The 25,463-nt window shown below is 48.7% G+C and overlaps 1 protein-coding gene across 4 annotated transcripts in view; it reads left to right on the top strand.

Moving 5' to 3' along the window:
- Window positions 1–17,358, top strand: part of CASP7 (caspase 7) — a 43,357-nt gene extending 25,999 nt beyond the window's left edge. For all 4 annotated transcript variants that reach the window (XM_062213891.1, XM_062213888.1, XM_062213889.1 and 1 more), the window contains exons 3-7: window positions 3,603–3,739; window positions 4,149–4,277; window positions 8,319–8,494; window positions 8,857–8,986; window positions 12,850–17,358. In XM_062213891.1, coding sequence (XP_062069875.1) covers window positions 3,603–3,739; window positions 4,149–4,277; window positions 8,319–8,494; window positions 8,857–8,986; window positions 12,850–13,079 — 802 coding nt within the window. In that variant the 3' untranslated portion in view covers window positions 13,080–17,358. The remainder of the gene's footprint in view (window positions 1–3,602; window positions 3,740–4,148; window positions 4,278–8,318; window positions 8,495–8,856; window positions 8,987–12,849) is intronic.
- Window positions 17,359–25,463: the final 8,105 nt, after the last annotated feature.

Below are 25,463 nucleotides of genomic sequence, written 5' to 3'. Positions count from 1 at the left end.
AAGGTTAATAAAGAAAGTATATGCCAGGCCACACAGCAGACTCATAGAATGGCAAATGCCCTAAACAGCACTCTGACCTCAGAATCAGCCCTTAAGACATGCAGATCTGGCTAAAAAACCCATGAGAGTCTCTCAGGCTCAGGCATGGAAAGCCAAGACACTGTGGCAAAAAATGGCCTACATGAAAGATCTCTGTAAGTGAGATCCCCATGGAAAGAACAGGCCATCAAAGAGGGAGGTACTTTTCTCTGAAGGGAGGAGAGAACTTCCACTTTGCTTATGGCCCTGTCTAAATAATGTCAGAGTTTGTGGACTCAAGAGGCTTCCATAGCCTTGGCAGCTCATGACAAGAGCCTCAGGTGATCACTGACATCATATATAAATCAACAACAGGCGTCACTGTGCACTTGTTCCCCATGTAGGACCTCTGTCCTTAAAAAGTTGTACTATGAGAATTAACAGTAAAACTAGTCTTCAACTGTACTTTATACTTTGTGTGCCTGTGTGGGTGCAAACTGTTGAAATCTTTACTTAGTATAGAGTTGACTTTCTGTGTATAAAGATAATTAAAAATGAATTTTAATGAAGAATGGAATGGGCGAAGGAGTAGGAGGTGGGATGGTTTGGGGGTGGGAGGGCAGGTATGGGGGGAAGAACCGCTATATTCCAAAAGCTGTAACTATGAAATTTATATTTAGTAACTAAAAACTTTCTAAGAAAGAAAAAGAAAGAAAGAAAGAAAGAAAGAAAGAAAGAAAGAAAGAAAGAAAGAAAGAAAGAGAATGCCAGAGGTCCCTGGGTACAAACCTGACTGAGCTACCTAGTGGCCAAGGCAGACAGGGAAACCTCATTGGCATGGTTCGTGGTGGATTTTGGACAAAAACCAGTGGCTCAGAAGAAGCCCAGACTAGGCCCATTTTTGCCGAGGAGCAAACCGCAGCTGTGGTCTACTGGGGTTTTGGCTTGTCCAGTGTTCCTTTGTTTTCTCGAGCCTACTGCCAGTGCAGCCTAGGAGGCTCCCACATTCAGGAGGTCCCCATGGAGAGACAGATTCTGGGATGGATCGCTCAGTGGACTTCCCTGGAGGGTCACCTGGGCACTGTCCTGGTGCCCAAACAGGGGATGGTGTCTTGGGGCAAGTTGCTTGTTCTGAGGCCCCTACTACCTGAATTTTTTTTTTTTAATAGAGCAACAGAGAGAGAGAGAGAGAGAGAGAGATCTTCCATCCACCAGTTCACTCCCCAAATGCCCAACCCGTCTGCAGCTGGGAGCCTGCAGCTCCCTCCAGGTCTCCCACTTTGGTGGCAGGGGCCCGAGCACTTGGGCCATCTTCTGCCGCCTCCCTAGACTCATTAGCAGGGAGCTGGATCCGGAGTGGAGGAGTAGGGACTGGAACCGGCATTCTGATACCGGATGCTGGCCAGCCCTCCACTGCCTGGGTTTTGCCTGCCTTGCCCATTTACTCCTCCTCCCTCCCCACTGCCCCCACTGGCCCCTGCCCCCAGCTACTGTTGCTCAGCTTTAAAGGGGACTGCGACTCTTCTGCCTTCCTCTTTGGGTTCAATACAAGTGGATGAAAACTTTAACAAGATTGTAGTAAGTGCCTAAGAATACTAATCATTATTGCCACTCGAGGGGAAAAGGGTATGATTGTGCCCCCTGCCCCCTCCGTCAGAGGTGTCTGTTGAAGACCAGGGGGTCTGTGGCCCTGTGAGACACAGGCACAGAGGATGTTGGCGGCAGTAAGGAAATGAATCCTAGTCCTGCCTGCACGGCGTGTCCTTGACATTGCAGAGGGAGATATCTGCTTTGCTCACACACATATCCTCTGAGGACCGGCTGCCACCACATCTCATTTTGTGACAGTCACAGAAGGCTGTGCCCACTGCATGCCACTGGCTCCATTTCACAGGAGAGGAAGTTGGCACTGTACTAGGGGCAGTGACTCAGCAGCCCAGGTGTCCGGGTGGGATGGATGCAGAACTCTGAGTGCCTGCACGTCCAGCCCTCCTTGGTTCTGGCTGGCTGGGGACAGAGATGTGAAGCCACGCCTGGCACCATACACAGGCGGGGGGGGGAGTGGGGTGGGGTGGGGTGGGGCTGCGTGAGGCAGAAGAACCGACTGGGAATATTTCTCTCCTAACAATAAGGTGGCATCACGGGAGAAATGCGACCTTCAAGAGTGCAGGATAAAGTCATACTGAAGTGGAAAAGGAGCCCAAGGAATCAGTTTGGACTGAGCTAGGGCAGGGGCAGGGGCAAGGCCAAGTCCACTCGGGAATTCTGAAAAGCTCCAACAAAGGAGTCAGTGGCACTCTGGTGAAAGACCCCTGGGACCCTCATGGGTCTGGAACCGGCTGAGCTTCCTCTTTGCTTTTCCAATCTTGGGGAAGCGCTATGCGATAAGGGCCCAGGTCACTCTAATCAGCCATCAGGCATGGGGTTCTAGAGATGTGCCCTGCAAGTCTAAGGTTTCCAGCTGGGTGACCTGGACCATGCCCCCCACACCCCACCCCATAGCCTTTGGAGGCAGGGGCGGGGATAAGACTCCATCCGTTCATAGAGCAGGTGTGTCCCAGGCATCGTTCTGGCTGTTTGGGGACTTAGAGATTTTCAGCACAGATCAAACCCCTTGCCTCCTGCAGCTCCCTCTGGGGAGGAGACCAGCAAGGCCACCTCCTGCTCCCCTGCCAGGATGCCCTGTCCCCCTGCCGCGGGGCTGCAGCCAGACTTCAGTAGACTGACCACGGGAGGGGGGACGGGAGGAGGGCAGGTGGAGGTTGGAAGGCCCCACTTTCTTCATTTGCCTGGTTCCTTTTTGAATCTCAATATTATTATAATGCCCACTTAGAAAAGTGTCTACATTTAGAAATTCTTGCTAACCGACACACATATATAACGACCCGACAGAAGGTGACCCAACTTCCTGTATCCCTTCTTGTCCCTAGTCTGTAATCCTACACCATGAGGCAAACCATCTCGAGGCTTCTGGCACCAGGCATTCGGTTTTTAAACCTTTGTATCCTTTTATGTACTGCACCTTTCACTCCGTGTTCTATTTGAGAGCTTCATTCATGGCTCACTCATTCTCATTGTTAGCGTCTCACTATATGGAGACTCAGCAGTTGGTCCAATCTGCTGTGGACATTGCATCATCTCCTGCTCGGGGTTGTAAAACAGGCCACGATGACCATGGGTAGGTCTGGCTTCCGGTGGGCACATCTGCCCTACCCAGGGCAGCTGCTCTGTCATGGGAGACATGGGAGTGCTCTTTAAGCAGTTCCTACCAGTTTTCCACGATGGGTGTACAAAGACTTCCGCCAGCAAGGTGTGCGATGGCTCCAGGTGCCCGATGCTCTGCTTCTTTTTGCACTGTAGCCATACTGCTGGCATCACGTGCTGGTTTAATGTGCATTCCTCTGGCATCTCAACCAGTCTACCAGGGGGCCCTGCTGCAGTTCAACATGACAATCACAGAGCTCTCTGCCTACCCCGGGTCTTCTGTGCACAGTTGGTGCCGCCCTCTTGGCAAGTAGAAAAACCACAAGCCTGTTGCCGTCCAGCCCTCATCCACAGCCCTGACGGCCTTTATGTCTCCTCAGTAAGAAGAAGAAAAATGGCCCAAAACGATCAGCCAAGGCCACCCGGGACCAGGTGCCTTCGTATCAGTACAACATGAATTTTGACAAGATGGGCAAGTGCATCATCATAAACAACAAGAACTTCGATAAAGTCACAGGTGGGTGCTGGGGGCCTGGGCTCGCCTCTCCCGTCCCCGGCATTTCCCCCATTTATATCATATATGGATGAGAGAAAGGCAGGGCCCATCAGCGGCAGCCGACAGCCCCTCCGAAGGTGGAATAGGGATGCGGGGAGAACAGGCACTGACGGTCGAAGGTCCCACACTGTGTCCATTAACTGATAGGGGACGTTGACCAAAGGGCTGCAAGTTGAGGCAGTTGCGTGGCTTTGCTGGGAACTGAGAGTTGCCACGAGGCAGCTGGGTCCCTTCTCCTTGGAGTGCGTCTTGTGTCATTTGCTCATGCTATATTCTCAGTGTTTGCATTGCAGCTGGGTCAGCAGCAGCGAGCACCCAGCCTCCTGATGCCTGCACACGGTATTCAGCCAGGGTTGCTTGCTTCCCGCAGGTATGGGCGTCCGGAATGGCACAGACAAAGACGCCGAGGCCCTTTTCAAGTGCTTCCGGAGCCTGGGCTTTGATGTGATGGTCTACAATGACTGCTCCTGCGCCAAGATGCAAGATCTGCTTCAACGAGGTGACTGCTCCCGCCTCCCCTGGCCGCCTTCTTCCCGCACCGGGGAGAACAGGGTGCAGGCTGGCCTCGGGAGGGTGCCTTTGTGGACACGGCAATTTTAGCCTGGCCTGTACTGTCCTGGGGGAGGCAAGTCTCCTTCAGGAACCTTCCATCATGATCCATCATGAATAGCTGAAATCCCAGCACGAGAAATGAGCTCTGTGCATACAGTTTCAAAAGGCCGATTCTGAGGGCGGTAACACACGGGCACTGTCCTGCCTGGAATGGAGTTCAGGTTTCAGCCTTGCCTCGGTGGCATAGAGAGAGTAATAGTTCCCAAATACTTCAGAACAGCTTTAGTTTTCTCTCTAGCATGCTCACAAAACTGCTTTATTGCATCTTTAACACAGTCCCTGCAGGGGCTATTATCATGCCCCATTTATAAATGGGGGTTGGTGTTGAGAGTATGGGTGACATGCCAGAGGGTATGTTAGTACAGGCAGAACCAAAACCCAAGCTCTTCTCTCTCTTTTTTTTTTTTTTTTTAAGGGACCTGGGGGAAGTATTGTGGCACAGTGGGTTAAGCTGCAGCCTGAGATACCACCATCCTATATGAGCAACAGTTAAAGTCCTGACTGCTCCACTTCTGATCCAGCTCCCTGCTAATGTGCCTAGGAAATCAGTGGAAGAGGCCCCAAGTGCTTGAGCCCTTGTGACCCACGTGGGAGGCCCAGATGGAGTTCCAGGCTCCTGGCTTTTAGTCTGCCCCAGCCCTAGCCATTGCAGCCATTTGGGAAGTGAACCAGCAAATGGAAGATCTGTCTCCCCTTCTCTCTCTCTCTCTCTGTAACTCTGCCTTTCAAAATAAATAAATGCATCTTAAAAAATGTATCAAAGCTCTGGATTTTCAACTCCAGAACAAATGTATTTCCTATGAAACCTCACCATCTGACAGATGGCAGCCAGGGCATGCCAGCATTGAGAGCAGGCATTTGAAATTTATGTATGTAAGGTGGGCATTTTTTTTTATTTGACAGATAGAGTTAGTGAGATAGAGAGACAGAGAGAAAAGTCCTCCTTCATTTGGTTCACCCTCCAAATGGCCGCCACGGCCACCATGCTGATCTGAAGCCAGGAGCCAGGTGCTTCCTCCTGGTCTCCCATGCAGGTGCAGGGTCCCAAGCACTTGGGCCATCCTCCACTGCCCTCCCGGGCCACAGCAGAGAGCTGGCCTGGAAGAGGAGCAACCAGGACTAGAACCCAGCGCCCATATGGGATGCCGGTGCTGCAGGCGGAGGATTAACCAAGTGAGCCATGGTGCCGGCCCCGAGGTGGGCATTTTTTAGCCTAATGATTTGATTCCCGGCTCCAACTTCCTGCTAATGTGCATTCTGGGAGGCAGCCCTGATGGCTCAACTAATTGGATCCCTGCCACCAACATGGGAGACCTGGAATGTGTTCCCAGCTCCTGGCTCCTGCTGGCATTTGAGGAGTAAACCAGCAGATGGAAACTTTATTTCTGTCACTCACATAAATAAAAAATAAATTTTAAGCAAAAGTAATATCCCACTAACTCATTAGACAGGGTAGTAGATAGGAACACGGTTCAAATCAGTGCTGCTTTTCTTAGCTACATGGATTTAAAAAAATAAAAAAAAAAACTATTTATTTGTTTGACAGGCAGAGTTAGAGAGAGAGAGAGTTCTTCCATCTGGTTCACTCCCCAAATGGCTGCAGGAGTCAGGAACTTCGTCCAGGCTGTCCACGTGCGTGTAGGGGCCCAAGCGCAATAAGCCATAATCTGCTGCTTTCTCAGGCACATTAGCAGGGAGCTGGATCAGAAGTGGCACAGCTGGGACTCGAACCAGCACCTACATAGGATGCCAGTATCACAGATGGCTTAACCATCCATTGGCTTAACCTGCTGTGCCACAATGCCAGCCCCTTATTTGCTTATTTTTTAAACTAGCCATCTTTTTCTAGTTTCTTTAACTTGAATCTTCTAGCTGACCTGTGTACCCTCGTAGGTCACCTGGTGGAGCAGACTAGAAATCAGGGGCCAAAGTCCAGGGTCTGGCGCAGGTGCCAGCATTCAGGCAACCTTATCTTTTATCTTCCTGTTTTTTGTTTGTTTTCCTAAAATGCAGATCATGCCACCAGCTCCTTCTGTGTCTGGCAGCTGGAGTGAGAAAAGTTGTGAGTGTGCTTTATGAAGTATCATGGCCTAAAAAGGCAGAGAGTTTGTCCCCGTGGTAGTCGATCTAGTAACAGGTGCATGATTCCATCCAAGCTTTGAATGTATCACGGCCGGAGAATTCTTGTTCATTTTCCATTCAGAACAGTGAAATGGTTGCTTTTCTCGAGTGTTATGTGTAATAGATTCCACTGAGGACAACAATTCTATTTTCCAGCTGCCCTAATTCATCTAATCTTAAACTAAGAGTTTTAACTGTCATCATCACCCCCTCTATACCTCTATTATCAAAACTAATTTTAAAAAATCGCTGCCAATCGATGCCAAGCTCTCGCCGATCACAGGAGAAGAGGCTGCACGGTGTGGAACCAGGGAGGTCGCAGAGCTGTAGGCAGCTTAGGCTTAGGTTTGGCTCTAGCTGCCGCAGGCAAGGTTATGAAGCTGCTCTGAGATTCCGTTTTTCATCAGTGAAGTCAAAAGAATGAGGCCCACTTCCAGGGCTTCCTGTTTGGATTGAACCACTCATGTAAAGTACCTGGAGCAGTGTCTCCATCTAGCAGGTATGCAAAATTTCTGAATCTCACTCTTCCCCTACGTTTGATCGTAGAGAACACAGAAGGCTATGTTAGCTGGGTAGAATCACAGACTATTAGAAGAGTTTCAGCTGGGCCAATTGGCTGCTTGCTTAGTGTTCCCTCTCTAAGAACCCTAAATCGGCAGCCAGTCTTGGCATTGCTTTGCGTTTTTCTTTTTCTTTAACTTTGTTTACTTGTTAATCGTGGCAAGGTGCACATGACGTTAAGATTTACCGTTGTAACCATTCAGGACATGCAGTGTTGTGCAGCCATCCCCTCCAGCCATCTCCAGAACTCTCTACATCGTTCGTAACTCAGACTCTGTATCTGTCAGACGCTGAGTCCCTATTTTCCCTTCCCTTAGCCCCCGGTACTCCCATCTCCTTCCTCTCCTTGAACTTGACTACTCTAGGTGTCCCATGAAAGTGGACTCACACAGGGCAAGTCCTTTCACGACTGGCTTATCTCACATAGCATGTTTCATTTTCTTGGACAAATACTTGCATGATGCTAATTATGTGGCCCACTTTCAGAACACTGTTTTGATTTTAAAAGATTTACTTCTTTATTTGAAAAGCATAGTGACAAAGAGGGAAAGGCAGAGAAAGAGAGGGAGATCCTTCATCTACTGGCTCACTCCCCAAATGACTCCAGTGGCTGGAACTGGGCAAGGCCAAAGCCAGGAGCCTGGAACTCCATCCACGTGGGTGCAGGGGCCCAAGTGCTTGGCTGTTCTTCCACTGCTTCCCCAGTCTCAATAGCAGGGAGCTGGATAGGGAGTGGAGCAGCCAGGACTCCAGCCAGCACTTCGGGATGGGATGCCAGCATTGCAGCTGGCAGCTTAACCCTCTGCAGCTTGTGCCAGTCCCTCTGCTTCCCGAATATTAACTCCCATAGTAAGTGCTATCATCTCTTCCTACAGATAGATAACCAAGGCGCAAAAAGGCTAAGTGACCCGTCTAAGGGCAGAGCTCTGGCAAGTGGCAGGGCAGGATCTTCCCCTCCCTCAGGATGCTGCTCCCAACAGCTCCCCGTGAACCTGCAGTGCTCAGGGCTCACTTCCTCATGAGGCAGCCACATTCTGCTTTCAGACTGGGAGTTCCAGAACATTCCCTGTCTCTCTGACTTGTCTCCTTCGATCCTCATTCCCCTCAGAGGGGTGGTGCAGGAGCCCAGTCCCAACTCCCCTGCCTCGCTTGTCCCCTGCCTCGTGCCTCCCAGGCTGCCCCTGGGACACCACTTCTGAGGTTGCCCAGGACTTAACGTTTTAACTCTGCTGTGTCTGTATTGCAGCTTCTGAGGAGGACCATACAAATTCTGCCTGCTTTGCCTGCATCTTACTGAGCCATGGAGAAGAAAATTTGATTTATGGAAAAGATGGCGTGATTCCCATAAAGGATTTGACAGCCCACTTTAGGGGGGACCGCTGCAAAACCCTGTTAGAGAAACCCAAACTCTTCTTCATCCAGGTAACTGCTTTCCCAAGCCAGTCCAGCTGAAAATGGGAAAATACTCAGAGTAACTGGGAACAGTGTTACAAATCTGGGAGCTGTTGCCACTGTGATATGCAAATTTGAGTTTTATTTTTCAAGCTCTGGATGGTTGGCATGTGTGTTTCCATTGGATCCCACATAAGAGGGTTTCTTTTAGATGTTGCAATGTGTTTGTTTGCTTTGCTTAGTCATTCAACACAGCATTCATACTTCACCATCCATTACATGATTGTGGAGCGCCTATGCCAGGCGTGGCTCTGGGCCCTGGCATGCTGCAGGGAGCAGCACGCCCATCTCTGTTGCGAGCTCCATGGACTGATCTCTGCTTTGACACCCAGGCTTGCCGAGGGACGGAGCTCGATGACGGAATCCAGGCCGACTCGGGGCCCATCAATGACACAGACGCCAACCCCCGCCATAAGATCCCCGTGGAAGCTGACTTTCTCTTCGCTTATTCCACAGTTCCAGGTATCAAGTTCACTCTCTGCTAACCTTACTGGTCCACTGCAGTGTCAGAAGGCAGGCTTGAGGGCTGTGTTCCTTTCTCTTTGCTGCAGTTATAATTTTCATGGTGTGCATCCCGATTCCAAAATGCTCCTGAATCTATGACTTGTCGAGTGCCAACTTGATGCTTGAAAGTTTGAATTTTGCAGTGTTTCAGATTTCAGATGCTCGGCCAGAAAAGTCAATACAGATGATCCAAAATCAGAAAAACTCCAAAAATGTGAAACACATCTGATCCTGGGCAGTTTGGATATGGGATGGAATACTCAACTTGTAGTACAAACACCATAGCTTAAGTTGCGGGAACGTATTACCTGGCAGCCCTGCAAGTCAGAATCCAGGGCCGTGTTGCTCTGGAGACCCAGGGGGTATGCCTTCCTTGCCTTTTCCCCAGCAGGTGAGAATCTCATCCATTCCCTGGCTTGTGGCCCTTTCCTCCCTCTTCCAACCCAGCAGCCTCACATCTCTTGACCTTTTCTCTGTCCTCTCATCTCTCTCTCTCTCTAAGCACAGCCAGGAAAGGACCCCTGTGATTTGGCTGGGCCCACTTGGATAACTTAGGATCATCTCCCCTCTCAGTTCTGTAACCATAATCACACCTGCAAAGTCCGTTTTGCCACATAAGGTAAGTGTGCACAGGTTCTGGGGTCAGGGCCTGGACATCTTTGGGGACCATTATTCTCTCTTCCACCGGGATGAGTTCACTTTTCTCTTATTTATTTTCACTACTATTGGTCACTGTAAGAGCAAGCATTTCTTGTGTTTTATACTGTCGTATGTTATTCTGTAGTGTTTTATACTGTAGAGTGTGTTCACGTCTTTTCCTTGATATCTTCACAATGCTTGTAGGTAGTGAGGAAAAGCATTACTGCTGTCCTCATTGAGGTTGATTGAACCTAAGGGATGTGCCAAGGTCAGATGGAGAGTTGGGGACATGGTAGAGCGGTAGCTCTGACCAGGACGCCTTCACATGTATGCTCTGGTTCCAGACAATGTCAGTAATGTGCAAACCTACTTGTTATTTACCAAAAAACATGTTTGTCCAGGTTTGTGCACTGAAAGTGCTTCCTCTGTTTTGAGTACAACCCATCGCTAAGTTAGAGTAACTCTCCCAGCTGCAACAGTGTTTTTATCAAGTGCTTGGTGCAAAGATGTTGGTTACAGTAAACAGATCAGTATGTTCAGAAAACCAGCTCTGGCAGGATCTATAGGTAGGATTTTGAGATGATAACTTTGCAAGTGCTAAGGATGGGATAACATAGAAAATAATTTGGTCTTCTCTGTGTCGAAAAGGAAGGCAACGTGTGGGGGACCCCATGTCTGTGACCAGTGGTAGGGTTGTGGGTGCTCCCAGCGACGTTTGGAGGAGTTCAAGGAGGAAGGGTGGCCTCCTCTAGGGAGGGAGGTGAGAGGCTCTCCCACAAAGGAGCTGCTGTAACGGAGTCTGCAAGAGTTCAACAGCAGGGAACGGAGATGGATGGCTTATCAGACAGTTCCAAGCAAAAGCCTAATACGCTTGGTGAAACTCAGGGCTGGATCACAGAGTGTATCAGGCAGCTCAGGCTGCTGTAACAAAATACCATCGGCTGGGTGGTGTAAACAGCGCTTATTTCTCCTAGCTGGCAAATCCAAGTTCAAGGTGCTAGCTCACGTGTTTTCTGATGACGGCTCCCTTCCTGGTTTTTTAAACAGACAACTGCCTGCGTTGTCCTCCCAGGTAGAGAGAGCAGCCTCCTCTTATAGGGACACAAGCATGGTTGGAAAAGCAGCCCACCTCTGTGACCTTATTTAACCTTAATTACTCCATGAAGGCTCTGTCTCCAAATGCAGTCACACTGGGTGTTGAGGCTTCAACATAGGAATAGGGAAGGGGAAACAGTTTAGCCATAGCACAGGCTGTGACAGGGAATGGCAAGATCAAATCCAGACAGGGGCCAGCGCTGTGGGGTAGTGGGTAAAGCCACTGCCTGCAGTGCCGGCATCCCATATGGGCTCCAGTTTGAGTCCCAGCTGCTCCACTTCTGATCCAGCTCTCTGCTGTGGCCTGGGAAAGCAGTAGAAGATGGCCCAAGTCCGTGGGCCCTGCACCCACATGGGAGACATAGACCTGGCTCCTGCTTCAATTGGCACAGCTCCGGCCATTGCAGCCAACTGGGAAGTGAACCAGCGGATGGAAGAATCCTCTCTCTCTCTCTCTGCCTCTCCTCTCTCTTTGTAACTCTTTCAAGTAAATAAATAAATCTTAAAAAAAAAAAAAAAAAAAACCTAGACAGGTAGATAAGGGACCCTAGCATAGCAGGCCCTGTGTATTGTGCTAAGTTACCCCAGTTTTACCCCAATAAAGAGGTGTAAGGGAACTGATCTAGGTTAGAGACTCATAGGATGAGATTTGCATTTTTAATTGAGATTAAAAACCCTGGAGACCCTACTAGGACAGGGGTCAGAGGCTACGAGCCCAGGGAGGAGACAGTCCGTGCCCAGCCTCACCAGACTGTAAAGAATGAGATACTGGGCGTGACCTTCTCCCCCCACCCACCGCGTGAATGAGATGCATTGTCATCCGCTGACACTGTTGACCTCATGCTCGCGGCTGCCAGTGCTGGTGCGGCTCAGTCACTTTACACAGACGGGTTATTTCTGCTTATTGTACCTTTATTTCCTAACACTGTATACACGGCAATGATAAGTGACCTTGTTCTCATCAAAGTGGAGGGAACGAAGTCACAAGCAGTCACGATAATACTGTAACCAGAATGTCCAGTGTGAGGAAGTAACTGAAACCCCAGTCCTGCCTGGGTTCCACATTCCTTCTCACTGTAGCTCAGCCCTTCTGTGGGGCTCAGGTGCTACAGGAGCCTCCATCTAGCTCTCTCCTCGCCCCTCCCACTTGCCAGATTCCTTTCTAGAGTCTTCCAGGGTCAAAGGTGGGGGAGAGGGTGGCGGGGGGGGGGGGTGAGACAGGGAAAGAGAGGGTAGAGAGAGGTGAGACGTGCGTCCTGTGGTCATCTGACCTTTTGTGTCCTGGACCAGTTGGGTGACTGCTGCTGGGTGCCTTCCCGGGCCCCTGCTCCTTCTCAGCCCTTCAGTGTGCATCTCTGTTCCTGGTTAGGCTTGCGGTTCCTTCCTCAGCTCCCAGGCTCAGGAGCGCTCCAGAGTGCTATGTATCTTCTTTCTGTGGGGGTCTCCTGGCCCCTACAAGAAGACCCTCTGGACAGGACCCAGGACAACCCCAGGGCCGGCTCCTCCTGCAGACCACGTGTGGTTCACAAGAGGCGTGTGCCCTGCTGCCCGCACTCTGCCCCCAGGGCTCATTCAGCCACCTCTTGGGTCCAGGGTTCCTCAGCCGGACCCAGCTCCGGTTCTGTGGCCTCCAGCAGGGGAACACATCTCCGAGTTGCCTGGGGTTCCCTACTGAACCTTTCTCTGGGCTTGGATTAGGAAGGAGCACTCATCCCAGGGGGGCGGTGAGGAGTCCAGGGTTACGGCGTGGCCTTCGCTGCAGATTGGGCCCACGCTTGCTCACGTAGCTGACATGTGTCACAGGGGGATCTCCAGCAAAACTGGTACAGGGGGGTTACCCAGCAACATCCACCCACACTGGCCCTGCATGGTGGTACCTGATCCTGGATTTGCTTGCTGGGACACCCAAAGCATTCTGGGTGTCCTCCTGCAGTCCTCTCCACCTGCTACCACTGAGCACACCTGGCATCACTCTCTGAGGGATGTAGGCGCAGACTGCACTGAAATCAGTGCCGAAAGCCAGTGTAGGACCACGCACGGAGTGCCGCAGCGCCTGACGCCGTCCTCTCGTTTCTCTCCCGTTGAAGGCTATTATTCCTGGAGGAACCCTGGCAGGGGCTCGTGGTTTGTGCAGGCCCTCTGCTCCATCCTGGACGAGCACGGCAAGGAGCTGGAGATCATGCAGATCCTCACCAGGGTCAACGACAGGGTGGCCAGGCACTTCGAGTCCCAGTCGGATGACCCGCGCTTCAACGAGAAGAAGCAGATCCCCTGCGTGGTCTCCATGCTCACCAAAGAACTCTACTTCTGCCACTGACCATCCCGGGCTGCCTTCTAGCCCAGAACCCACCGCGTCATGCATTGACAGATCCCATTTGGTTTTTTTTACACTCTTAAAATATCCATATAAATTCCTTGGGATTTTAATTTCAGGTAAATGTACCGGTCCATCAGGGAAGAAACTTTCTGGTGCTGTCATGTTCTCTGAGTTTTCAGAGACTTTTTACAACAATGTTATTCATTGGATGACTTTGTAATTTCTTCTGGAGATGAGTCTTCTGTTTGTGTTTCTTGCACCTTGTCATCACACTTACTGCGTGCAGCAAACATGACCTCTGGAGGAGAGTGTTGGCTGTGTCTCCCTGGGTGTGACACTGGTGGAGAGTCAGCCCTGTCTCCTGTCTGTACTTGGCAAAGAGAATCCCAGTGCTTAACAGAAAACAGCTAAGGGGAATGTTCATGGCTCTATTGCAGGAAGTGGGTATGGAGTGTGGTGTGCGTGAGTTTTCACTGGATTAGGGCAGCTTCTCATGCAAACATTCCCAGTTAAGTTAGAGGTGGGGAGGGAACTTAATGATTCTAATTTGTATCAGTCAGAATCCAGTTCAGAAAATAGAACCTGTGCTTGGTGGGTCAACAGAGGGGACTTAATACAGGATTGACTTAGGTGGGTGATAAAATGGAAGCCAAACAGCCAGAAGCTGCCACCACACCTAGGGCTATGGGGGAAATGGGAAAAGGTGTCCAAAGCTGGGAGTACCCACAGGACCTGGAACCAAGGAGGGGGGTGCCTGATAGGATCTGAGACCTCCGAGAAATTGTGAGAAATTGACCCACAGCAAGGCCAAAGCCACTGCCTGAGAGGGAGGCAAGGCAAGAGCTGAGCCAGATAAGGAGAAACACCCTGGCTTGGCTCGCCTACACTGGAGTCTTCCACCAGCGCCTGACCATTCCAGCCCTACCTGCGCACCAGCTGAAGAGGTTCCTGGGGAGTCTGATTCTCCATGATACAAAGCAGAGCAAGGTGTAGGAGGGAGAAGGGGAGCAAAAACGGCTGGAAGCCCGGCCCGTCACATGAACACAGTAATCCTATTCCCTGATGTTCATCATTGCATCCATTTAGTCACTGAGTTGTCAGATACAATCTACATACGTGCAAAATAGTCTGTTCCTGCTTCATGTGCAGAATGCTCTGTTTGATCTTTAAAATATATTTGGAACTTTTTAGACCATTCCAAACCTTATTCTAAGTGAATCTGTTACTTCTGATTCTTTAAGTGGGGAAGAATTTATGGCAAAGATTTTTGACACTTTGTTTTCAAGGTGCTGTTATCTTTTGGATTCTTGGTAAATATCTTTTTTTTTTTCCTGCCTAATAACTGGTAACAGATGTTAATATTTATTGATTAAAATGTGATTGCTTAATTCCTAACCAGCTCAGTTTTCTTCCTTTTGAAGTTATTTACGGCAGTAAAGAAAGGAGAAGATGGGATAAGAATTGCTCCTACTGATGTGACCTCAACACAAAAGAAGACTTGCTTTTGAAGCTAGGACACTAATAAAGTAAACAAGTCATCATTTGGGAAGCCAGCATACTCCATACAAAGGGTTAATCAATTTATGAAAGCTGTTTTGATAAGCTGCCATTTATTAATTTGGCAAAAAAAATTAACAATATGGGTAGAAGTTATCTTCTTTCACATTAAGAAAGCTAATTTGGAGCCAGGTTGTTAGACTTGTCTCTGGTTTCCTGCCATCTGAATTAGACCAAATGTTCAAAATTGAAGTGGAGATCGGGAGTCTAGAATCAAAAACAAGCATCTATCCTACTGTTCACAGACTGTTCTTTGAAAAATAGTCTGTCCTGTTAAAGTCCTACCATAGACATAAATGTACCTGCGTGCATTGCAATTTGAGGTAAAAACCGTAGCATTCTAGTTATTTCCCTTGTAAGCATCATTAAAGGGAAGGACATGATCCCGAGTTTCAGGGTTTTATTTTGTTTTTAATATCCATTCATTCATTTATCTATTTATTTGAAAGGTAGAGCAACAGAGATGGGAAAAGAGAGATCTTCCATCCCCTGGTTCACTCCCCAGAGACTGCAACAGCTAGGTCTGGGCCAGGCCAAAGCCAGGAGCAACAAACTCCATCTTGGTCTCCCACATGGTTGGAAGGGGCCCAAGTACTTGAGCCATCCTCCACTTGGTTAGGACGTTGAGTAGCTAATTCTTGAACTGGCACTCTGAAGCAGGATGCTTATAACAGGGCTTAATCTGCTACACCACAATGTCTGCCCCATTGTTTATTAACTATGAGTTCCCATCTACTGGTTCATGCCCCCCAAATGCTGCAATGGCCTGGTCTGGCCAGACCAAAGCCAGGAACTGAGAACTCAATCCAAACCTTCAACACGGGTGGCAGGAACACAACCACTTGAGCCATTGCCTGCTGCCTCCCAGGGTCTGCATTAGCAAGAACCTGGAATCAGAGCAGAGAGGACCCAGTACACAGATGTTCCAGTGTAGGACACAGGTGTCTTAACTACCAGGCTCAACACCCACCCCAAGATTTTTTTTTTTTCTTAAAGATTTATTTATTTGAAAGTAAGAGTTACAGAGACAGAGTGAGAAACAGAGAGATCTTCTATCCACTGGTTCACTTCCTAAATGGCCACAATGGCCAGGACTAAGTCAGGAGCCAGGAGCTTCTTCCTCATCTCCCATGTGGGTGGCGGGGGCCCAAGTACTTGGGCCATCTTCTGCTGCTTTTCCCAGGCACATTAGCAGCGACCTGGATTGGAAGTAGAGCAGCCCAGACACAAACTGGTGCCCATATGGGATGCTAGCATCATAGACAGCAGCTTTACCAGCAATGCCACAACATCCGCCCATCACACACACACCTTTTAATTCTTTCACAAATTATAGTTTATAAATTAATATTACCTTGCTGGCGCCGTGGCTCAACAGGCTAATCCTCCACCTTGCGGCGCCAGCACCCCGGGTTCTAGTTCCGGTCAGGGCGCTGGATTCTGTCCTTGTTGCCCCTCTTCCAGGCCAGCTCTCTGCTGTGGCTAGGGAGTGCAGTGGAGGATGGCCCAAGTGCTTGGGCCCTGCACCCCATGGGAGACCAGGATAAGCACCTGGCTCCTGGCTTTGGATCAGCGCGGTGTGGCGGCCATTGGAGGGTGAACCAACGGCAAAAAGGAAGACCTTTCTCTCTGTCTCTCTCTCTGTCCACTCTGTCAAAAAAAAAAAAAAAAAAAGAAAGAAAAGTCTTTCATCTTGGGGCCTGCGCTGTGGCACAGCGGGTTAAAGCCCTGGCCTGAAGCGCCGGCATCCCATATGGGACCCAGTTCTAGTCCCGGCTGCTCGTCTTCTGATCCAGCTCTCTGCTATGGCCTGGGATAGCAGTAGAAGATGGCCCATCGTGTGGGAGACCCAGAAAAAGCTCCTGGTACCTGGCTTCAGATCAGCCCAGCTCCAGCCATTATGGGTATTTGGGAAGTCAACCAGCAGATGGAAGACCTTTCTCTCTCCCTCTCTCTGTAACTCTGCCTCTCAAATAAATAAATAAATCTTAAGAGAGAGAGAAAGAAAAGAAAGGAAGGAAGGAGGGAGGGAAGGAGGGAATTGGTTCCAGGACCCTCACAGATACCAAAGTCAGCAATTGTTCAAGCCCCTCATATAACAATGGCGTGGTATTTCCATATAGCCTATACACACCCTCCCATAATATCACTATAATCCAAATGCTATGTAAATAGTGTTTACTGTGTTATCCAGGGAATGAGGAGGAAGAAATATTCTGTACTTGTTCAGTGCAAGTGTAGTTTTTCTTTCAAATAGTTTTGATTTGTAATTGATTGAATCCATGGACAGGGTATGGTAGGGTATGGAGCTCCAACTCCGACAGAGCAGCGCACCCGCAGCGGGCAGCAGCACTGGAACCCCTCCTTTCTGGAGAAACGCGATCCTTGAGTTCTTCAAAGATTGGCCAATCCAAGGGTTCTCTTCCTGTGCACCTTGTAGAAGCCACGCTGGGCGTGAGCATGAACTGTCTGCGTCAGCACCCTCCAGGAGCTTGTCAGAAATGGAGACTCGGGCCCCATCCCAGACCCACTCTCCAAGAATCTGCATTTTAACCAGTTCCCAACATGGTCCTTGCTCAAGACAGAAGCTCTGTTGTGAGGACAAAGCCCACAGTTTTCCAAGCTTTTCTTGCCCCTCTCCACTGAACATGGGACACGGAACAAAATCAGCAAAGAAACCCACAGAAGGTGTATTTTCAAGCATCTCTTAAATCAAAATAAACCGTCTTTTGAAACTACAGGATAGCCTGCCTTAGTCATTTTTTGTCTCCAAAACTCTGTGTACATCACAAAGAATCAAGGTGTGTTTGACTCACAGTTCTGGAGGCTCGGACGTCCAGGCTCCTGGCACCAGCATCTGCTCAGCTTCTGGTGAGGGCCTCATGCTGCATCCTAACATGGCAGAGGGCGTCACACAAAGACCAAGCAACGAGCAGATCTGGTCTCTTCCTCTTAGAAAGCCATCCTGCCACCCCCTTCCCACACCGACATGACTTCACCTGGTCCGCATTACTTCCCAAAGTCCTACCTCCAAACACCATTACCAAATGAATGTGGAGATTAAGTCTCCAACATCTCCAACTTGTGGATTTTGGAGGATGCCTTGTGACCACAGCATACCCTTAGGGTATACGCTATCCTTTTTACTATACATACGGGGCTCCATTTTAAATAGTTTTGCTGAGAGATAGAACAAGATTGGATATGTGAATTGCAGCCTTTAAGATGCTTATATAAACAGGGGCAGGCATTTGGAACACACACATCCCATACCGAGAGTGTTTGGGTTTGAGTCCTGGCCACACTCCCAATTCCAACTTCCTTCTGTTATACACAGTGGGAGGCAGCAGTGATGGCTCAAGTGCTTGGGTCCCTGCCATCCACATAGGAAATTGAGACTGAGTTCCCCACTCCCGAGATTCAGCCTGGCCCAGGCCTGGCTCTTGTGGGTATGTGAGAAGTAAACCAGAGGGTGGGAGATCTCTCTCCCAATCCCTCTCTCTCCCCCTCTGTCTCTATGTCTTTCAAATAAATACTTTTTAAACATGTTTTTGGAAACAGTGCAATTATGGGAGCCATTCCTTGCATGTTTTCACTGGGGCAGGCCCTGTGTGTGCTGAATCCTGGGGGCTTGTATCCCCCCACACTGTCCTCAGAGCCCAGGGGATACCTACAGGGAGAATTACTCTTGGTCCTTGCCAGTGGGCCCTCCGACCACAGATCACTTTTTGATAGTCTTCAGGGCTTTGGGATGGCAAATAATTCTTCGATTCATAAACCATTAACACAAACACACGAAGGACATATTTGGAAAGACCTGGCCACCACTGCAGCGTCATGATGTGGACACAAACTCCATCAGCTGCAGCTTCAGGCATGAACACCCTCTAAAACCACGTGACCGACGCTTAAAAACCCAACAGCTAAATAGGACGACTTGGCTTCGGTGTAGTCTTAGCTCACAAGGCACTATAAATATTTATGGCACTGAAGTTTTCTAATATATCTGTGTTAAGCATTTAAAGCCCAACTATGTCAGAGGATTTAAATTTGGGAGGCACGTGGATTTATGGCTGCAGAAATACACAGATACTTCAAAACATTGGTGGAAAAACGGCCTTAGCCATCCTGCTCCCAGACTGAATGGCAAAAGTTTGGGGCACAAATGTGCCCAGAGTTAGAGCATTCTTGGCCTAGGAGCTTCTGGAGCTGTGCAGGAACTTCACCCCAAGGCAACTTTTTGAGGGGAAAAAAATAGGGTGTTTTTGTTTTTGAGCACTTGTGACGTGTATTGGGAGAGCTGACCAGCAGGAAGCAGTCACTGCGTGCGTGCAGGTGCACCGGCTCTTGCAGCTCCCGTGGCTCTTGAACAAAGCACTTAGGCAATCACTCCTCCACGAGATGGGCCTCTCAGGTGTCCCTTCCCTTCCAGTGTCTCCTACACCCCCCGTTGCAACATCTCCCCTCTAATAACAACACTGACATTTTTAAAGGAAGCTTCCTCTGTAACACCTTTCATAATTCATATTAACTGGATGAATGTTAAGTAGAGAAGAGAACAAATAATTCCCAAGTGAATTTTTTTAATCCTAGGGTATAGGACCAACTCCCAAAAGCTTAGGAAAATCAGCTTTTGCAAATTATCGTTTCTGAAGCTTCCAGCTGTATTAAGTGCTGACAGCTTTTAAGCATTGAGATGAAAGAGACAAAGTCTCTTTTCTTTTGTGTGGCTAATTACAATTTTGCTTGGCATTACCAAGCCTGCTTTCCTCTTGAGACAGTTGCCAGCATGCATTAATTGCACAAATATTTACAAAATGCTCAAGAACAAGAGTGGCTTATACCAAAAAAGATAAGGAACGCTTGGGGGAAGAAAGGCCTCTTTGATCCATATGTGTGGCTGGTTACTCAGAGTCAACATAAACTATTTGCCCCTTAGTCTCAGCTAATGCGTTTGAGGGACACTGTGCCTGGCTTGATTAGGCGCTATTCTGCTGGCGGTGGCTAGCACAAGTCCTTCTTCAGCCTTGTGGGGACACTTCTCTTTTGCTCAGCGTTAAAAATAAGGTTTCCAAGAATATGGATGCATCTTATGAATTGCTATATTGTCAACACTTTTAATCTGCCTAGCCACCCACATGGAATGGAAACGTCTTATCCAGTGGTGATCCCAAATCCCAGGGGCTTCAGAAAGCCAAACCAAACACACTGGAAAGCATGCATAGCAAAGCCACAGGGCTCTCCAGCAACGTCTTCTCTGTTTGCCTACATGCTAGTCAAGAGAAAAGACTCTGGGGTCAGAGGGTTCAAATCCCAGCTTTGGAAATTCCAAGTTTTATGACCTTAGGGGATCTCTCAGCCTCTCCAAAGTCTGTGTTTCCATCTGTATTTTTAAAATAAGGATTTATTTATTTATTTATTTATTTATTTATTTGAAAGGCAGAGCATGAGGGAGAGGGAGAGGCAGAGGCAGAGGCAGAGGGAGAGGGAGAGGGAGAGGGAGAGGGAGAGGGAGAGGGAGAGGGAGAGGGAGAGGCAGAGTGAGAGGCAGAGGCAGAGGGAGAGGGAGAGGGAGAGATTGAGAGAGATAAATCTTGTATCTGCTGGTTCACTCCCCAAATGGCCACAACAGGCTGAAGCTCCTGGAACTCCACTGGGGGTCTCCTACCCAGGTGATACCGACCCAAGCACTCGGACCATTATCCACCTGGGCACAATAAGAAGAAGCTGGGTCAGAAGCAGAGCAGCCAAGACTCCAACAGGCACTCTGATAATGGGATGCTGACATGGCAAGCAGCAGCTTAATGGACTGCATGACACTGGCCCCTGCTTTTCAAACCTGAAATAGAAACAGTCCTGTGCAGACACCTAGGAAATAGTGCCTACCTCCAAGGTTTTTGTGGAAAGTAAAGGAAATAATGAGCACGGAGCTATTAGCATAATGCCCAGCACCCACAAAGTATTCAGTAAATGTTCAATTGTGTTTTCTAGACCAATCTGACCTGATAAGTAGTTCAGACCACAGAGAGGAGGGGTGTGGGGAAGAGGGGCAAATGGATTCTAAAACACCGAAGAGGCTCTTTCTGAGGGCAATGGCTATCCACACAGAGGATAGGATGAATATGGGCCCAGAACCACCTTGCCAAGCTCCTGGGAGATCAGCGGATGCCAGGAGAATGGCACAAGCCACCCACCTGAGCTACAGAAGGGGAAAGGTCGCTCAGTGTACAGTTCCACACTAAACACCTGATGCCCAGTTAGGTTGGAATTTCAGACAAAAGTGCACTCTTCTGTGGCATGGGTACATCCCAAATAGTACATGGAACATATTGGTACTAAGAAAGTATTGGTTGTTTATCTGAAATTGCAGTTCAAATGGGCATTCTATTTGGGTGGGGTTCACTTTGGTTGTGTCTACGTGGCTGAATCTAGCAGCTCTCATCCCACCTCTGCAGACCACTGCTCCAGATCTGTTGTCTCACCTTAGCCCCGAATGCTCACCTTGCAGGGAGGTGGCAAGGAGCCAGAAAAATAACATGAAGAAAAGGCTTTGCAGACACCAAAGAACTATAAAACCAAGTAAGGCGATGTTTCCTTGGGTGAGTGTGGGCAGAAAAACTCTGAGTCGTTGACCAAGGCCAAGTCTTTGGGAATTGAACAAACTGTGTGGAAGCTGTCAAGGAGTCTGGGAGTTTTTTCTTAAGGAGGGTTCCAAAGACCCCAGTGAGAAGGACCAGATGTGATGGTTCTCAGCCACAAGCATGCCTCAGTCTCCTGGAGAGCATTTCTCCGGTGCCCAGGCAGCGCCCACACCAACCAAGTCAGGATCCCAGACGCTAAGATGCACAAATGCACGCTTGCAGGCCCCTCGAGGGGGTCTGACTGCAGTCAAGCTAATGAAGTGATCAAATCCCCTGAAAGGGCGAGTAGAACCGTTTAGACACTTCGGAGCCTGAGGAAGGTCCTAAGAGATGGCTCCACCTTTGGTGTAAAAGCGGCGAGTGAAGAGGAAACAGAAAAGAACAAGGAAGGACGAGTGTGTTAACACAGATATATTTGATCAGTGTTTTAAAAAATACTTGTATTTTAAAGCATTTTAAAACACGTAATAAGCAAGCAAGGGCAAGAGAGCATGGCGATTTTAATAAACGGGATCTGGGGAGGAGCTAGAAATAGTGGGGTGGGCAAGAATTTGCTGTAATTAATCAACTAGCACCCAACAATGCCCACAGGAACAATGGTCCTCTCTTTTGAGATTGAAAAGGGCCATGTCAGATTTGTGCTTTTAATGAAATCACAGAGTTGGTTCATGATTTCTATTCTAGTTTGACAGGACTGTAGGAGTTGAAGACCAAGTTCTCTTTCACGCATGAGTATATAGAAGATGTGGGTGGTTATGTAAAAATGCAGTAATCTACAGTCTCAGTAAACCACAGCTATGTGGGACGTCACTATTTGTCCTTGTATCCATGACACCTAAAAGGAAGTAACCAGATATACAGAGATGCAGCTGTAGATACAATCTTTTCAATCAACAAATAACACTGGTCTTGGCATTGGATAGAGCAGTAACAAATCAATGTCAGCCCTCACAGAATTGATATCTTAATTGGGGAAGACAGAGAGTAAAATTTCACATAGCACAGAGCGTTCTGGGAAAAAAAAAAAAAAGTAGAATAAGGAGCTCAGAGACAACACAGGGGAGAGAAGTAGGCTGCCAGGTACAATGGATGATGAGAACACACCTGAGCAGAACCTGCTTAGGGTGAGGGTGTAGGCTGTGTGGATATGTGAAAGAAGAGGGTGTTAGGAAGAACAAGCAGGAAGTACAAAGACCCTGAGGCAGCTACTACCTGGGGCTTTTTGAGAACCATCCAGAAACCCGGTGCTGCAGAGCAGGGTGCTGGGAACCAGGGTGAAAGGCAGGCATAGTCAGATCCTGCTGGGTTTTCAGGCGTGGTGAGTGCATTGAATTTCATTCTAATGCAATGGAAAACTGCTGGAGAGACTTGAACAGGGGAGGGGTAGGATCCCACATGCTGCTGTGAAAGATACTCTGGAGAATGGACTGAGAATGGAGAAGTGGGGGGCAGGAAGCCCGGGTGGGAGCCCAGGTGGGAGGCTGGGTGGGAGATGATGGGAGGGTACAGCGGACCTCAATGGGGGAAGAGGTAGATGAGAAGTCATCAACTTTAGGCTTTATTTAAAAAGAAACAAAAGAACAAAAACCACTTGAAGATATGATTGATATCTAAAAAGCAATATATATTTGATGTATAGAACTTGATGAGTGTATGGATAAGTACAAGGGTACTTTAAAATGTTCATGAAAAAACAGAATTAAAAAATGTTTATATTGGTGCAAAAAATGGAAATTCATGCATAATTTTCTCTTAAAAATGAACTTTCTTTTTTTTTTTTTTTTTTAAGAATTTATTTATTTGAAAGGTAGAGTTACAGAGGGAGGTAGAGCCAGAGAGAGAGAGGTATTCCATTCCACTGGTTCACTCCCCAAATGACTGTAACAGCCAGAACTGAGCTGATCCGAAGTCAGGAGCCAGGAGCTTCCTCCAGGTCTCCCATGTGGGTGCAGGGGCCCAAGGACTTGGGCCAGAGCTGGATCGGAAGAGGAGCAGTCGGGACTAGAACTGACACCCATATGGGACGCCGACGCTGCAGGCTGGGGCCTTTACCCACTGTTCCACAGCGCCAGCCCCAAGAATGAACTTTCTTAAGAATCCTATGTGGGGCTGGTGCTGTGGTGTAGTGGGCTAAAGCCTCTGCCTGCAGTGCCAGCATCCCATATGGACACCAGTTCAAGTCTCAACTGCTCCCCTTCTGATCCAGCTCTCTGCTATGGCCTGGGAAAGCAGTACAAGATGGCCCAAGTCCTTGGGCCCCTGTACCAGCGTGGGCAACCTGGAAGAAGCTCCTGGCTCCTGGCCTCGAATCGAGCCAGCTCCAACCGCTGTAGCCATTTGGAAAGTGAACCAGCAGATAGAAGACCTTTCTCTCTGTCTCTCCCTCTCACATCTATAACTCTACCTCTCAAATAAATAAATAAAAATCATTAAAAAAAAAAAAGAATCCTATGCATGAATTTAATTTTTTTGGCCTAAATGAAGTGTTTTTTAAATTCCATTTTCCATAAACATTTAAACATTTTCTATTGATTTATTTGTTTGAAAGAAGGATAAAGATCTTCCATTTGCTGGCTCAGGTTCCCTCCCCTAAAGCCTGCAAGAGCCGGGGCTGGGCCAGACTGAAGTCAGGAGCCTGAAACGTCTGGTTCTCTCAACATGGCTGGCAGGGACCCAAGTACCAGAGCCATCACTGCTGCTCCCAGGGTGCTCATTAGCAGGAGGCTGGGATCAGACTTGCAGGCCCTCCAACACGGGATGTAAGTATCCCACGTGGTGGCCTAATTGCTACAGCAAATGCCCGCCTTTCCCTGAACTGTTAGAAGGATCCTCTCATAGACACCTGTGAAACCATCACCACCATACGGTTTGATTTACATACAAGTCTGAAGTGGGGATGTGAGAAAAAGCTAGAAATCCAGGTCCACTCCTAGGCTTCTGAGCTGCACAGCTGGAGGAACGGTGCTGTTTCCTGGGACTGGGAACAGATTCGGCAGGAGGGCTAAGAAAGATGGAGATCCAGAGTGCTGTTTTGCACAAGTGGTTCGCAACACCCATTAGATAGAAGTATCTGTCATAGACTCTTCTATTAACCCATCCAATGTCCATGCCCCCTGTATTAGTTTCCAATGGCTGTTGCAACAAATTACTACTAATCCAGTGGCTTAAAGCAGCAAGCATTTATTCTGCTTGACTTCCAGAGGTCAGATGTTTAAAGCTTAGGTGTCAGCAGGGCCGGCTCCTTCCGTAGCCTTTGGGAATAATTTCCTTGCCTGTCCCAGTTTCTACGTTCCCACATTCCATGGTGCTTGGACCTTCTCCATCTTCACAGCCATTAAAGTCACATCTCCTCTCTCTCCTCTGACCTCCCATCTCCACTCCCCAGCCCCATATAAAGGCCCCGCTAATTGTATCAGGCCCCACCTGGATAAGCTGCTCTCATCTTCTGATCTCAAGATCCCTAATTTACTCACATCAGCCAAGTCCCATTTCCATGAAAGGTGATATACTCCCAAATTCTAGAGACTAGAATGTAGACATCTTGGGGGAGGAGGCATTATGTATCCTACTACACATCCCTATTTCTTTAGCCTCATAACTCTGATTGGGTTCAGAATAGCCATGTGCCCAGCCATGGGCACCTTCTGCAAGCAAGGGTGACAACATCTTGCCCAAGGAGGCGTTATCAGATGCTGATGGTAGCCACCGACATCCCTGCACGCTGGTCCCTTCATTCCTACTCGGAACCGCCAGCACCCACGTGTTTCTACCCGAGGGTTTATTCTGACCTCCTAAACCCCATCTGTTACATGCAGGACAGGTGAGAAGTGCCAGTAAATGAACAGCCCCCAGATGACTGGTGGGAGTTGGTGTATAAATCCCTCTTGTTCCCTTGCCCCCAGATGGCACAGCTCTGGGACAGGTGTTCTGTACTGGCTGCCAGTTTCAAAGCTGGATTCAGCTCCTGTCACCCTCTGATGACTCGCCTGATAGTAAACCTTTTTATCAGCTGGCTTCCCTTCTTGACTACAACAGGGAAAATAGTAGCTGTGCTCCCACGCCGTCAAGGTTTTTGGTGCAAGCAGAAGGAGCTGCTGGGCAAATGCTCTGTCAGTGCTAAACTGTAGAACCAGGGGGGTTCTTCTAAGACTTGTAGACTGTTAGGCCTGTTGCATACCTGGAGGTC

Source organism: Lepus europaeus, chromosome 17, assembly GCF_033115175.1.
Source record: "Lepus europaeus isolate LE1 chromosome 17, mLepTim1.pri, whole genome shotgun sequence".
Lineage (NCBI taxonomy): Eukaryota > Metazoa > Chordata > Mammalia > Lagomorpha > Leporidae > Lepus > Lepus europaeus.
The sequence above is the reverse complement of the archived record's forward strand: the minus strand, read 5'-3'. Positions and strand labels throughout refer to the sequence as shown.